This window comes from Bombina bombina, chromosome 1 (assembly GCF_027579735.1).
Source record: "Bombina bombina isolate aBomBom1 chromosome 1, aBomBom1.pri, whole genome shotgun sequence".
Lineage (NCBI taxonomy): Eukaryota > Metazoa > Chordata > Amphibia > Anura > Bombinatoridae > Bombina > Bombina bombina.
In genome coordinates, this window is record NC_069499.1 from 514,845,075 (window position 1) to 514,860,207 (window position 15,133).

General features: G+C 39.0%; 2 protein-coding genes across 3 annotated transcripts in view; one reads left to right on the plus strand and one right to left on the minus strand.

Annotated features, from left to right (window-relative positions):
* The window catches only part of ANKAR (ankyrin and armadillo repeat containing), a 510,409-nt gene extending 502,321 nt beyond the window's left edge, over nt 1–8,088 (plus strand). The window contains exon 22 of the mRNA XM_053698605.1: nt 7,547–8,088. Coding sequence (XP_053554580.1) covers nt 7,547–7,818 — 272 coding nt within the window. The 3' untranslated portion in view covers nt 7,819–8,088. The remainder of the gene's footprint in view (nt 1–7,546) is intronic.
* A 1,841-nt stretch (nt 8,089–9,929) lies between these two features.
* Nucleotides 9,930–15,133, minus strand: part of OSGEPL1 (O-sialoglycoprotein endopeptidase like 1) — a 49,267-nt gene continuing 44,063 nt past the window's right edge. For both annotated transcript variants that reach the window (XM_053698607.1, XM_053698606.1), the window contains 2 exons: nt 11,901–11,972; nt 9,930–11,149 (listed from right to left, as the gene is read on the minus strand). In XM_053698607.1, the coding sequence (XP_053554582.1) occupies nt 11,068–11,149; nt 11,901–11,972 (154 nt within the window). In that variant the 3' untranslated portion in view covers nt 9,930–11,067. The remainder of the gene's footprint in view (nt 11,150–11,900; nt 11,973–15,133) is intronic.

Below are 15,133 nucleotides of genomic sequence, written 5' to 3' on the forward strand. Positions count from 1 at the left end.
CAGACTTTTCATCCGGGGGAGTGGGAACTTCATCCGGAGGTCTTTGCCCAAATACTTTGACGTTGGGGCAAACCAGAGATAGATCTCATGGCGTCTCGTCAGAACGCCAAGCTTCCTCGCTACGGGTCCAGATCCAGGGATCCGGGAGCGGTTCTGATAGATGCTCTGACAGCACCTTGAACCTTCAAGATGGCTTATGTGTTTCCACCCTTCCCGATGCTTCCTCGATTGATTGCCAGAATCAAACAGGAGAAAGCATCAGTGATTCTAATAGCACCTGCATGGCCACGCAGGACTTGGTATGCAGATCTAGTGGACATGTCATCCTGTCCGCCTTGGTCTCTACCTCTGAAACAGGACCTTCTGATCCAGGGTCCATTCAAACATCAAAATCTAACTTCTCTGAAGCTGACTGCTTGGAAATTGAACGCTTGATTTTATCAAAACGTGGGTTTTCTGAGCCAGTTATTGATACCTTAATACAGGCTAGGAAGCCTGTTACCAGAAGGATTTACCATAAAATATGGCGTAAATACTTATATTGGTGCGAATCCAAGAGTTACTCATGGAGTAAGGTTAGGATTCCAAGGATATTGTCTTTTCTACAAGAAGGTTTAGAAAAGGGTTTATCCGCTAGTTCCTTAAAGGGACAGATTTCAGCTCTGTCTATTCTTTTACACAAACGTCTGTCAGAAGTTCCGGACGTTCAAGCTTTTTGTCAGGCTTTAGCTAGGATCAAGCCTGTGTTTAAATCTGTTGCTCCGCCATGGAGTTTGAACTTAGTTCTTAATGTTTTACAGGGTGTTCCGTTTGAACCCCTTCATTCCATTGATATCAAGTTGTTATCTTGGAAAGTTCTGTTTTTAATGGCTATTTCCTCGGCTCGAAGAGTCTCTGAGTTATCTGCCTTACATTGTGATTCTCCTTATCTGATTTTTCATTCAGACAAGGTAGTTCTGCGTACTAAACCTGGGTTCCTACCTAAGGTGGTCACTAACAGGAATATCAATCAAGAGATTGTTGTTCCATCTTTGTGTCCTAATCCTTCCTCGAAGAAGGAACGTCTGCTACACAATCTAGATGTAGTCCGTGCCCTGAAATTTTATCTACAGGCAACTAAGGATTTTCGTCAAACGTCTTCCCTGTTTGTCGTTTATTCTGGCCAGAGGAGAGGTCAAAAAGCTTCGGCTACCTCTCTCTCTTTTTGGCTTCGTAGCATAATACGATTAGCCTATGAGACTGCTGGACAGCAGCCTCCTGAAAGAATTACAGCTCATTCTACTAGAGCTGTGGCTTCCACTTGGGCCTTTAAGAATGAGGCTTCTGTTGAACAGATTTGCAAGGCTGCAACTTGGTCTTCTCTTCATACTTTTTCCAAATTTTACAAATTTGACACTTTTGCTTCTTCGGAGGCTGTTTTTGGGAGAAAGGTTCTTCAGGCAGTGGTTCCCTCCGTATAAAGAGCCTGCCTGTCCCTCCCGTCATCCGTGTACTTTTGCTTTGGTATTGGTATCCCAGAAGTAATGATGACCCGTGGACTGACCACACTTAACAGGAGAAAACAAAATGTATGCTTACCTGATAAATTAATTTCTCCTGTAGTGTGGTCAGTCCACGGCCCGCCCTGTTTTTTATGGCAGGCTAAAAAATTTTTGGATTATACTCCAGTCACCACTACACCCTTGGGCTTCTCCTTTCTCGTTGGTCCTTTGGTCGAATGACTAGAGGTGACGTAGAGGGGAGGAGCTATATAGCACCTCTGCTGGGTGAATCCTCTTGCACTTCCTGTAGGGGAGGAGATAATATCCCAGAAGTAATGATGACCCGTGGACTGACCACACTACAGGAGAAATGAATTTATCAGGTAAGCATAAATTTTGTTTTTATTTTAAAAACTTCAGTCACCTCTGCACCCTATAGTTTCTCCTTTTTCTTCCTAGCCTTCGGTCGAATGACTGGGGGGGTAGAGCTAAGGGAGGAGCTATATAGACAGCTCTGCTGTCGGTGCTCTCTTTGCCACTTCCTGTTAGGAAGAATATCCCACAAGTATGGATGAATCCGTGGACTCGATACATCACAAGAGAAAGAAATTTATCAGGTAAGCATAAATTCTGTTTTTCAGCAAAATGGCTGTTTTTATTTTTTCTTTCCCTCTCTAGTGACTCTTGCGTGGAGTTCCACTTCTTGGATATTGCTATCCCATACGTCACTAGCTCATGGACTCTTGCCAATTACATGAAAGAAAACATAATTAATGTAAGAACTTACCTGATAAATTAATTTCTTTCATTTTGGCAAGAGTCCATGAGGCCAACCCTTTTTATGGTGGTTATGATTTTTTTGTCTAAAGCACAATTATTTCCAAATTCCTTGGTTGATGCTTTTTACTCCTTTCTTTTTCACCCCACTACTTGGCTATTTGTTAAACTAAATTGTGGGTGTGGTGAGGGGTGTATTTATAGGCATTTTGAGGTTTGGGAAACTTTGCCCCTCCTGGTAGGATCGTATATCCCATACGTCACTAGCTCATGGACTCTTGCCAATATGAAAGAAATTAATTTATCAGGTAAATTCTTACATAAATTATGTTTTTCAAAGGTGAGAACTGTGTCCTCTCATACCTTGTAACTGTCTACATGCCGGACAGTGGAGCAGGTAAGTGCTTTTTCTTCCAGTTGGGGAGACCATGCACTTAACAAATTAAAAGACACTGTTTTTTTATTGGGACATAGATAATCCTGTTGTATGGGTTACACTGGGGCATGAAGCAGGCACTGTAGCATGTGTGAGATTAACATTTAAACTCTTAAAAAGAAAGGGTAAAATGTTTTTATTAGGCTTTATTTTCTGACACATATTTACCTGATAAAACAATACAAGTTTAAACTGAAAGTAAAGCTGAATTTTCTATTTCAGCAGCTTATTAATTTTCCCTTTGTTTTAAAATAAAACGATGTAACATTTTAAACTGTTAGGTTTGAAAAAACGGTTATTTCTGGTACTCAGTGTACCAGGAAGTAGTGCCTCTCTGTGTCGCAGCAGTAATTTGAGCTTTGCAGTTGCGGTCACATGACCGGCTTTACTTCATAACGTTTCTGAGGAAAAAGTTGTTTTTCTCCATTTCTGGGTGATCCGGTCTTAATTGGTAGCGGTAAGGCACCTCAGTAATTGAGGTGTAGGGTTGCCTGAGGGGTATTTTAGAAGTTTATTTGATGTTTATTAAATGTTTTTTTCTTAACTTTTCTCACATAATTTTAGTGGGGGATCGTTCCTAATTTGGGATAAAATTTAAAGTGTATTTTTTCCTTGGCTTATTTTAATTGAATATTAAAATCTTTGAAACTTATCTGTACAAGTTTATTTACTGTTTCACAACATGTCTGATATGGAGCAAGGGATTGCACTCATAAATTCATGCTTATTATGTTTAGATACACAAATTGAAGCTCCTATGCAATTTTGTTCTTCATGTTTCTAGAAAAGCTTGCAACATAGATAAAAATTTTGAGCCTAATGTCTCTCAGGATGATGCTGTTAAAATAATACCTCAGCTTTCTCCTGCTATGTCCAAAGCCTCCATGGCATCACATGCAGTGCCATGCAGTTCCTCTATAACTCCTAGTGGAGTTTATTTAGAAGCAGAAATTGTTGCCCAGGTATCTTCAGCCGTATCTGCGGCATTAGCTGCCATTCCCAGATTACAGGGAAAAAGCAAGAGGAAATTCAGAAAGTAAGGTGCCTGTCCTCAGTTCTACTTCCCAAGTTGCCCTTTCTCATAAGTCTGATGAGGAAGATACATCGGGACTTTCTGAGGGTGAAATCTCAGATTCGGACAGTATAATTCCTTCATCAAAAACTGAGGTGGTATACTTCAGAATTAAGCTTGAACACCTTTGTGTATTGTTAAAAGAGGTTTTAGCTATTTTAGATGACTCCTATACCCCTGTCGTTGTCACTCCTAAGAAATCTAGTAAACATAATAGTTTATTTGATGAACCTTCCACTTTGGAGGTTTTTCTTGTGCCGGACCGTGCTAGGGAGAAACCAGGGGTATCTTTCTCCCTGTCTCTCATTTTTAAGAAAATGTTTTCTCTCGAGGACTCCATTAAAGACCCTTTGTATACTTTACCCAAAGTTGAAGGGACCATTTCCACTCTGGCTAAGAGAACCACCTATTGAGGATAGCTGCTCTTTTAAGGATTTGATGTCCAAGAAGCTGGAGGCTTATTTGAAAAAGAGGGTCAGTTAATAACCATAGACCTAAAAGATGCGTATCTTCATGTTCATATTCACATGGACCATCACAGATTCCTGAGATTTGCCTTTCTGGACAAACATTTCCAGTTTGTGGCCTTTCCATTTGGTCTAGCCACGGCTCCCAGAATTTTTTCAAAGGTTCTGGGGGCTCTTTTGGCAGTGATCCGTCATCGTGGAATTGCACCTACCTGGCCAACATATTGGTTCAGGCGCCATCTTTTCAACAAGCAAAATCTCACACAGAGATATTGTTGTCTTTTCTTCATTCCCACGGATGGAATGTAAATCTGGAAAAAAGCTCCCTTTCCCCTGCTACAAGAGTAGTGTTCTTAGGGACCATAATAGATTCTCTATTGATGAAGATTTTTCTGACAGAGGTCAGGAAAAACAAAATAATTTCCTCTTGCCTCTCTCTTCAGGATACTGCTTATCCTTCAGTGGCTCAATGTATGGAGGTAATTGGCCTGATGGTGGCTTCCAGGGACATCATTCCTTTTGCTTGATTCCATTTGAGAGCTCTCCAGTTGTACATGCTCAGACAATGGATTGGCGACCATGTGGATCTATCTCAGAGAATAGAGTTAGATCAGTCGTCAAGGGACTCTCTCCCATGGTGGATTTCTCAGGAACATCTGTCTCAGGGCACATGCTTTTGGAGACCTTCCTGGGTAATCGTGACCATGGACGCCAGCCTGCTGGGCTGGGGAGCAGTCTGGAACTTGTTAAAAGCTCAGGGCCTTTGGATTCAGGAGGAGTCTGATTCTCCCATCAACATCTTGGAGTTAAGGGCAATTTACAATGCTCTATTGGCTTGGCCTCAGCCCAGTTTATCAGGTTCCAGTCAGACAACATAACCTCTGTGGCTTACATCAATCACCAGGGGGGAACCCAAGAGTTCCTTAACCATGAAGGAGGTTACTCGGATTCTTCAGTGGGCAAAGATCCATAATTGCTTTATATCTGCCATCCACATTCCAGGAGGAGTAGAAAACTGAGAAGCGGATTTTCTGAGCAGACAAACTTTTCATCCCGGGGAGTGGGAACTCCATCCGGAGGTGTTTTCCAGCTTAGTCCTCAAATGGGGGGTGCTGGAGTTAGATCTGATGATGTCCCGTCAGAACGCCAAGCATCCAAGATACGGTTCAAGGTCAAGAGATCCGCAGGCGGTTCTGATAGATGCTCTGGTGGTTCATTGGGTTTTCAGGTTGGCATACCTGTTTCCTCCGTTTGCTCTCCTTCCACAAGTCATTGCTCGTATCAAACAGGAGAGGGCGTCAGTGATTCTAATAGCCCCTGCGTGGCCTCACAGGATATGGTTTGCAGACTTAATGGAGATACCATGTCTCCCACCTTGGAGACTACCTCTGAGGAAGGACCTCCTGATTTAGGGTCCCTTCCTTCATCCAAATCTCCTTTTTCTGAAGCTGACTGCTTGGAGATTGAACGCTTAATTCTGTCTAAGCATGGTTTTTCTGAGTCATTCATTGAGACCATGAGTCAGGCTTGCAAGCCTGTTACTAGAAAGATTTACCATAAGATATGGCGTAAATATCTTTATTGGTGTGAATCCAAGGGCTACTCTTGGAGTAGAATTATAATTCCTAGAATTTTATCTTTTTTTCAGGAAGGCCTGGAGAAGGGATTGTCAGACAGTATCCTGAAGGGTCAGATTTCTGCTTTATCAATTTTACTACATAAACGTTTGGCGGATGTGCCAGATGTGCAATCTTTTTGTCAGGCCTTGGTCAAAATCAGGCCTGTCTTTTTAAGTCTGTTGCTCTTCCTTGGAGCCTTAACCTTGTTCTTAAAGTTTTACAGCTGGCTCCATTTGAGCCGTTGCATTCCATAGACATTAAGTTATCTTGTAAGGTTTTGTTTCTTGTTGCTATCTCTTCTGCTCAAAGAGTCTTGGAACTCTCAGCTCTGCAGTGTGATTCCCCTTATCTTGTTATTCATGCCAATAAGGCGGTTCTTCTTACTAAGTTAGGTTTCCTTCCTAAGGTTGTTTCTAATAGAAATATAAATCAGGAAATTGTTCTTCCCTCTCTCTCTCCTAATCCTCCTTCTTCCAAAGAACGTTTGTTACACAATTTGGATGTTGTACCTGCTCTTAAATTCTACTTACAGACGACTAAGGATTTTTGCCAGTCCTCTGCCCACTTTGTCTGTTTCTCTGGGAAACGTAATGGTCAGAAAGCTACTGCTACTACTCTTTCTTTTTGGTTACAAAGTAGAATTCATTTGGCTTATAAGACTGCTGGACAGCAGCCTCCTGATAGAATTACGGCTCATTCCACAAGAGCTGTTTCCTCTTCTTGTGCTTTCAAAAATTAAGCTTCTGTGGTACAAATTTGCAAGGCTGCAACTTGGTCTTCTCTACATACTTTTTCCAAATTTGATATTTTTGCCTCGGCTGAGGCTTCTTTTGGGAGAAAGGTTCTTCAAGCGGTGTTGCCTTCTGTTTAGGACTGCCTGTCTTGTCCCTCCCTATTGATCCGTGTCCTCTAGCTTGGGTATTGGTTCCCAACAGTAATTACTCGAGCCATGGACTCACCATATCTTAGGAAAGAAAAACAAAATTTATACTTACCTGATAAATTTATTTATTTCCGAATATGGTGAGTCCACGGGCCTACCCTTTATTTTGTTGTTCTTTTGACTATAACCTCAGGCACCTCTACACCTTGTGTTACTCCTTTTTCTCCATTTCCCTTTGGTCGAATGACTGGGGGTTGTGAGTAAGGGAGTGATACTTAGCAGTTTAACTGTGGTGCTCTTTGCCTCCTCCTGCTGGCCAGGAGTGATATTCCCAACAGGAATTTCATGCGTACATATCCAGAAAGAAAGAAATTTGTTTTTTTCTCTCCAAACGATATATACATACATACTAGATGTGTTTTATGAACTATTTACACAGATAAAACAAACAATAACTAGAAAACTCAAAATGGTTGTAGCATGTATTCATCTCTCATACTTTTGAGGTGCCATATTCAGTACAAGCTGACAATATATTTTCCCTTCTGGAGAAGATAGGATTTTACAGACATCTTCATGATGGCTTCTAATCCCCAATATATATATAAACTACCAATATCATGTCATGTTGGAGATACAGTGGAGTTTTAATCTACTCCAAGAAACCACACGTGTGTGTGTGTATATATATATATATATATATATATATATATAACCAGTGCAAAAAATAACATCACTATGAGTGTGAAACTGATTTAACAAAAACTCAAATGTATGTGGGACATAGAATTAACATGTCATATTGATTTAGGAAAATATGACGGTCTGGAAAATGGAGCCTGTGATCATTATAAGAGAAGAAATATTCGATCCAAGTCAGCAGTTAATTCAAGGCAGAAATGCAAGACTGCAGATCCAAACAATCGTACAGTGGCTGGATTACCGTTACCTCTTAACTCAACAGCAGTAAGACCTAAAACTGCACATCTAGGAAATATAAAGCCTTTTCAACAGAAAATAGAGACAGAAAGAAACACCACATTGGATAATACACAGAAACATAATCAAACAAAAAACAACTAACATGTATTTGAAATCCGTACTAAATATTTCCTTTTGATATCCACTCTCTAGGGTGCTTTTGTGTATTAATGTGATATTTTCATAAACAGATTTACTCCCCAAGGGTCAATTCCAGACCTTTAGAACACGGTTCTTCAAACTTTTTTCCCAAGACCCAGTGCTATGATACCACAAACCTTCTAACACACACCACAGACATTATCATATAACAGACACACCACACACACTCTCCTATAACACACCTTGCGACCCAGTAAACATTATGTTGCAACTCAGTAATGGGTCCAAACCCATGCTTTAGAAAAAAAACTAATGATTTTCTACAGATAATCACCATTAAGAGACATTGTACACTAGAATATTTTTAGCATAATTTTTAGTAGATGATCAATTTATATAGCCCATCTGGGAGTGGTTTTGTAACAATATATAGTTTTGGTTATTGTGCTGATTTTAAGACTCCTAACCAAGCCCCAAAATATCAGATGTAGATTCAAGTCTACAGATTCCTGCTTGCCTCCGTTTGTGTGATGGATCTTTTCATATGCAGGGGAGGGGGGTAGTGTCTGCTCTTCCTGCTTTCTCAGCCCCTTTCAATGGGTGTATCAGCCCAACCTCATCAACAGTGCTAAAATGGGAGCTTCTAATAAGTTTTTATAAAGTTTTATACTGGATTTTTAGATCAGTATCTGTACATATTCTTCTTTATAGTAGTGTCTAGTACATGCAGTTATATGAAAATTGGTGTATATTGTTTTTGTAGATAAATCAGTTTCTCTAAAGGATTGGAATTGATCCGCAAATCTTTTTTTCTGCAAATATTTTTAACAATGGGGTATATTCTATTCCATTACAAAATATTTGTATGCAATTTTTTTTAGATCACATAATATATTTTTTAAAGGATTAGAATATAAGTAGAATGATTTATTTATTATGTTGTGTATATATATATATATATATATATATATATATCTATTTATCATTCCAATTCTCCTATATTTTCTCCTAAAAGTTCTCATGAGAAATAATTCTCCTATTTATCATTCAAAAATACTCCTAAAATTGGGCAAGTTCGACTGTAAAATTCTCCTACTCTGTTCTAACTCTCCTTGGAGAACATGTTCTCCAAAAAAAGGGTTAAATTAGATCTTTTTAGTCGTATTTCATATAGTTCTCCTCATAATTCTCCTAGTTACAAATGTATCATTTATATTCTCCTGTGGAGGACTGAAAGTTCTCCTGCAAGTTCCTACCTTAAAGTTCTCCATAGTTAAAGTGGAGAACAGCATTAGAAATCTATTCTCTACCAGTTGTAGAAGCAGTTACACACAAAAAAAGGGCTCTACAAGGTGCAAAAATTATCTATAACAAAGCACAATAATAATGGTTATTGAAGTGCAATAATAATTTATGATGGAGTAAAAAAAAAATATATAATGTAGCACCAAAATAATATATAACAGAGCACAAAAATGATATCTATTGGGGCATAAAAATAGGATATAAAAAAGCGCTAAAATTGAAGCACAAAAACAATGAAAATGTAGATCTATTTTCTTATATAAAAGTTTGTTGAAGAGGGGGGTTAACAAAGCTACTAGGAAGGTTGTATAAAGATTTCTATTGGTTTATATATGATTGACATGGAGAATAGTTGCTTATTTTTAGTGATAGATAAGGAGAAGATACTAATCCGACTGGAGAAATTTATCATTAGTTCTCCCTAGCTCTCCTCAGCTCTCCCATGGAGAAAAAACAACTTTTTATGATAAATATGGGCGCACGTGTGCTCCTCTCCTAAGGAGAGCTGGGGGGGACTGATAGGAGAAAAGAAAGGAGAATTCCCCAAATGATTGATAAATGGAGCCCATAATCTCCTAATCACAGCCCCTGCCCATTAGTCAATTACCCCTCCCCACCACAATTTAGTTTGTTTTACAGGTAATATCATCATAGATAAACCCCACAAGTATAACACCTTAGATGACCCCTAAGTGGTAAAATCTCCACTAAGTAACTAACCCCACGCTAATTACAAATACTAAAAACTCAGGTTTTTGTTGTTAAACTTTCACCTTCTCCGAGTCAATTGTTGTCCGTAAACTAGGTCTTTAAAAAAGGTTAACAGCCTTTAATCTTAAAGTTATTTCTGATCTTCTCAAAGTGATTGCTTGGATGGTGTCAGTCATTTCCTATCTATACAATCACAGATCATTTAGTTTTCATGAAAGCAATAAATGTGTAGAATATTTACCCCACATTACCATTCACCCTAGATGAATGAGAATGCTGGAATGTGAATTTGTCCAAGAACTCTATTGTTCCATTAAACAGGGGGCTGTTTATAGGTGTCAGATCCTGTTTAGAGTGTTTCTCCAAGACATCATATGACTGGGAACCTCAAATCAATACAGTAACATCTGAAAAGGTTACATAATGGTCACTGGGTCAATGAAACACCTTTCAAAGCTGTTACCATTTACTTGATTTTCCATAGACAACAAATAGCTTTCTGGTCTAGAGGGAGTGCAGAAGCAGAATCCTCTCCCAAAGTATTATGTCACCAAATGAGGTTCTTCCTTCACTGGTGGTAACATTGAAGCAAACGCTCCAGAACGATTATTTTGTACATAGTAATCACCACTACTATATTGTTTGCTGATAAACATAACATTTACATCAGTTTGTTCCACATGTGAACATCTGATTTTAGTTTTGTTTGCATCATGTCAATATTTATTTTGATGTTACTACTATTGCTTAGACCAGGGATGGCCAATTTATAACATATGGAGGCCACAAGTCAATATTTAAGAAGCCTTAAGGGCTACATAAATATTATTTAAAACACAAATAAAAACTAAAAAAAAGTTCAATGGCAAAGGGAATATAGTTAGGGTTGCATTGTACCCTTTATCTGCTACTCTCCCGTTTAGAATACTCTTGAGTTTTGGCCTCCCAAAGCACAATTTTTTATTTCTGCTTTTTCCTTGGGGCCACAGAAACTATGGCACACATTCCTTTTGTTTTTCCTCTGGCCACAAAGACTAGTCCAGAGAGCTGCAGTTGCCCATCCCTGGCTTAAACAAACCATCAAGAAAATTGCTGGAATGATGCACTCTTTGCAGCACGGATCAACCTGAGAGCAATGTCCGCTATTCACATTTCAGTCCTCAGGAACTGGGAAGTAGAATTATCGGTTTTACATCATAATTTCAAATAATTTCTTTACAAAGTCTATAGATATCAAACAGTTCTATTCTTCAATGGTGGCAGTTTAATTGCTGCTTCTCTGACATGTTCAGAAATATCTATTCCAAGAGGAGCTCTAAAAAAAATAAAAAATAAGATTAATTATCTTGGATTATTTTGCATAAAAAGGAGCTCTGTAAAGATAATATATTAAAACTTTATTTAGTCCAACAGTGTGAAACTAGTAAACAAATATCAGTGAACAGGTTCTTTAAAAAAGACCAAAGTGCATTATTAGGGAGGTCAATGTTTATATGTACCTGAAAAATGTTTTTGTTTTTTTTCTGTGGACCTCTGTTGGATTTTCCCAGTGTATTATTGGTGGTGTAAATGTGAAGTGCAAAGTGTCTTGAAGCCCTCCCAAGCAATAGATTGGAATGGGGTGTATTTTGAAAACCCCAACTATACAGATCAACTGGATAAGGGACAACTTATGTAGCTTTAAAGTGTCCTGTTGATAAATCAAGAAAAGGAGAAAAAAAGAAAAATAAAGAACAGCACTACAGTCTTAGTTGTCTGTGGAAAATGCCACCAACAAAATGGTCTTAAAAGGCAAAACTTTAAGGACAATTATGTAACATTGCAGCACAAACATGGTGATAAGCTTGGACTGTAGTAGGCTTGTGAGCCTGTAAAATAGTTAAAATAGGGAGACTTCCATAATTTTGCTATGTATCCATTTTGACTTCATTCCTAAATGTAACTATATTTTTGAGCACCAATAACCTCGGTTGTACAGTTTTTTATTTGCTACATATAGTCAGTGCCAAACCATCTGCCGTGAGAGACCATTACTGTTTAGATCAAAACGTATTACAACAACTAACCTTGGTTCATAACAGATGCCTTCTGTATCATACATAATTCCAGAACCGATGCGTAATTTTTCAATACCATTCCTAAGAAGAACAATATATTTCAAATAAATAGTCTGACATAAGTTTATATTATTGAATAAATGTCTGTTTAGAATGATCAGGGTTGGAAAATTATTACCGGTTGACTAAAAAAAAAGTTACTAGTCAATGGTTACTAGTCACCTTAGTTTAGAAAGTCTTACATATCTGCTGCACTTTGTTACTAGTCTGGTGATAGATGACTAGTGTAAATGTCCTGCCCTGATAATGATAATAATTTGCCATACGCGCAATTTTGCTAAAACTATATTTACACACAAGAATCACTTAGCTTGGTTTTGTGACACCTTTAAAATTTAAAGTAAGATCAGGAGACATAATAATGGAAAATGTTCTCCTCTTGAATGTGTTCCTAATGATTCCTTTTCTCTTGTAAGGTGTATCCAGTCCACGGATCATTCATTACTTGTGGGATATTCTCATTCCCAACAGGAAGTTGCAAGAGGACACCCACAGCAGAGCTGTAATATAGCTCCTCCCCTAACTGTCATAGCCAGTCATTCTCTTGCAACTCTCAACAAGCTAGGATGTTGTAGGAGAGAGTGGTTAAATATAGTTAGTTTATTTTCTTCAATCAAAACTTTGTTATTTTTAAATAGTACCGGAGTTGTGCTATTTTATCTCAGGCAGTAAATAGAAGAAGAATCTGCCTGAGGTTTCTATGATCTTAGCAGGTTGTAACTAAGATCCATTGCTATTATCACATATGTCTGAGGGGATTACACAGATGAGGTAACTTCAGCGAGAGAATGGCGTGCAGTTTATTCTGCTATCAGGTATGTGCAGTTATAATTTTTTCTAGAGTTGGAAAACACTAGAAAATGCTGCTGATACCGGATTAATGTAAGTTAAGCCTGAATACAGTGATTTAATAACGACTGGTATCATGCTTACTCCCAGGGGTAATACCCTTATGATATTGCAATATAAACGTTTGCTGGCATGTTTAATCGTTTTTATATATGCATTGGTGATAAAACTTTATTGGGGCCTAGTTTTTTCCACATGGCTGGCTTAAATTTTGACTAGAAACAGTTTTACTGAGGCTTTCCACTGTTATAGTATAAAAGTTACAGTTGGTGCAGTTAAAATTACAAACTGTGACATCCATCTTCCCTCAGGAGTCCCCTGTATGCTATAGGACATCTCTAAAGGGCTCAAAGGCTTTCCAAAGTCGTTTATTGGGGAAGGTAGGACCACAGCTTGCTGTGGCAGTTGGTTGTGACTGTTAAAAAAAAAACCCCAAAAAAAACCAAACCTCTATTTCGTTTTTTTTTTATCCGTTTTTTGAACTAAGGGGTTAATCATCCATTTGCAAGTGGATGCAATGCTCTGCTAGCCTATTACATACACTGTACAAATTTTGTTTGATTTACTGCATTTTTTCACTGTTTTTCAAATTCTGACAAAATTTGTTTCTCTTAAAGGCACAGTGCCGTTTTTTATATTTGCTTGTTAACTTGATTTAAAGTGTTTTCCAAGCTTGCTAGTCTCATTGCTAGTCTGTATAAACATGTCTGACATAGAAGAAACTCCTTGTTCATTATGTTTAAAAGCCATGGTGGAACCCCCTCTTAGAATGTGTACCAAATGTACTGATTTCCCCTCCTATTTTTAGAAAAATGTTTTCCAATAGACGCCACCACACGGGACTTATGGCAGACAGTCCCTAAGGTGGAGGGAGCAGTTTCTACTCTAGCAAAGCATACTACTATCCCTGTCGAGGACAGTTGTGCTTTTTTAGAGCCAATGGGTAAAAAATTAGAAGGTTACCTTAAGAAAATATTTATTCAACAAGGTTTTATCCTACAGCCCATTGCATGCATTGCCCCTGTCACTGTTGCTGCGGCGTACTGGTTTGAGTCTCTGGAAGAGGCTTTACAGGTAGAGACTCCATTGGATGACATACTTGGCAAACTTAGAGCACTTAAGCTAGCCAATTATTTTATTTCTGATGCCATTGTTCATTTGAATAAACTAACGGCTAAGAATTCTGGTTTTGCTATACAGGCGCGCAGAGCGCTATGGCTTAAATCATGGTCAGCTGACGTGACTTTAAAATCTAAGCTACTTAACATTCCCTTCAAGGGGCAGACCCTATTCGGGCCTGGTTTGAAGGAGATTATTGCTGATATCACGGGAGGAAAAGGTTGTGCCCTTCCTCAGGACAGGTCCAAATCTAGGGCCAAACAGTCTAATTTTCGTGCCTTTCGAAACTTCAAGGCAGGTGCGGCATCAACTTCCTCTAATAATAAACAAGAGGGAACTTTTGCTCAATCCAAGACGGTCTGGAGACCAAACCAGACCTGGAAAAAAGGTAAGCAGGTCAAAAAGCCTGCTGCTACCTCTAAGACAGCATGAAGGAACGACCCCCTATCCGGTAACGGATCTAGTAGGGGGCAGACTTTCACTCTTCGCCCAGGCGTGGGCAAGAGATGTTCAGGATCCCTGGGCGTTGGAAATTATATCCCAGGGATATCTTCTGGACTTCAAAGCTTCCCCCCCCAAAGGGAGATTTCACCTTTCACAATTATCTGCAAACCAGATAAAGAGTGAGGCATTCTTACACTGTGTACGAGACCTCCTAGTTATGGGAGTGATCCATCCAGTTCCAAAGGATGAACAGGAACAGGGTTTTTACTCAAATTTGTTTGTGGTTCCCAAAAAAGAGGGAACCTTCAGACCGATTTTGGATCTAAAGATCTTAAACAAATTCCTAAAAGTTCCGTCGTTCAAGATGGAAACTATTTGTACCATCCTACCACTGATCCAGGAGGGTCAATACATGACTACAGTGGATCTAAAGGATGCTTATCTTCACATTCCGATACACAAAGATCATCATCGGTTTCTAAGGTTTGCCTTTCAAGACAGGCATTACCAGTTGTAGCTCTTCCCTTTGGATTAGCTACAGCCCCAAGAATCTTTACAAAGGTTCTAGGGTCGCTTTTGGCGGTCCTAAGGCCGCGGGGCATAGCAGTAGCCCCTTATTTAGACGACATCCTGATACAGGCGTCAAACTTCCAAATTGCCAAGTCTCATACGGACATAGTACTGGCATTTCTGAGGTCGCATGGGTGGAAAGTGAACGAGGAAAAGTGTTCTCTATCCCCACTCACAAGAGTTTCCTTTCTAGGGACTCT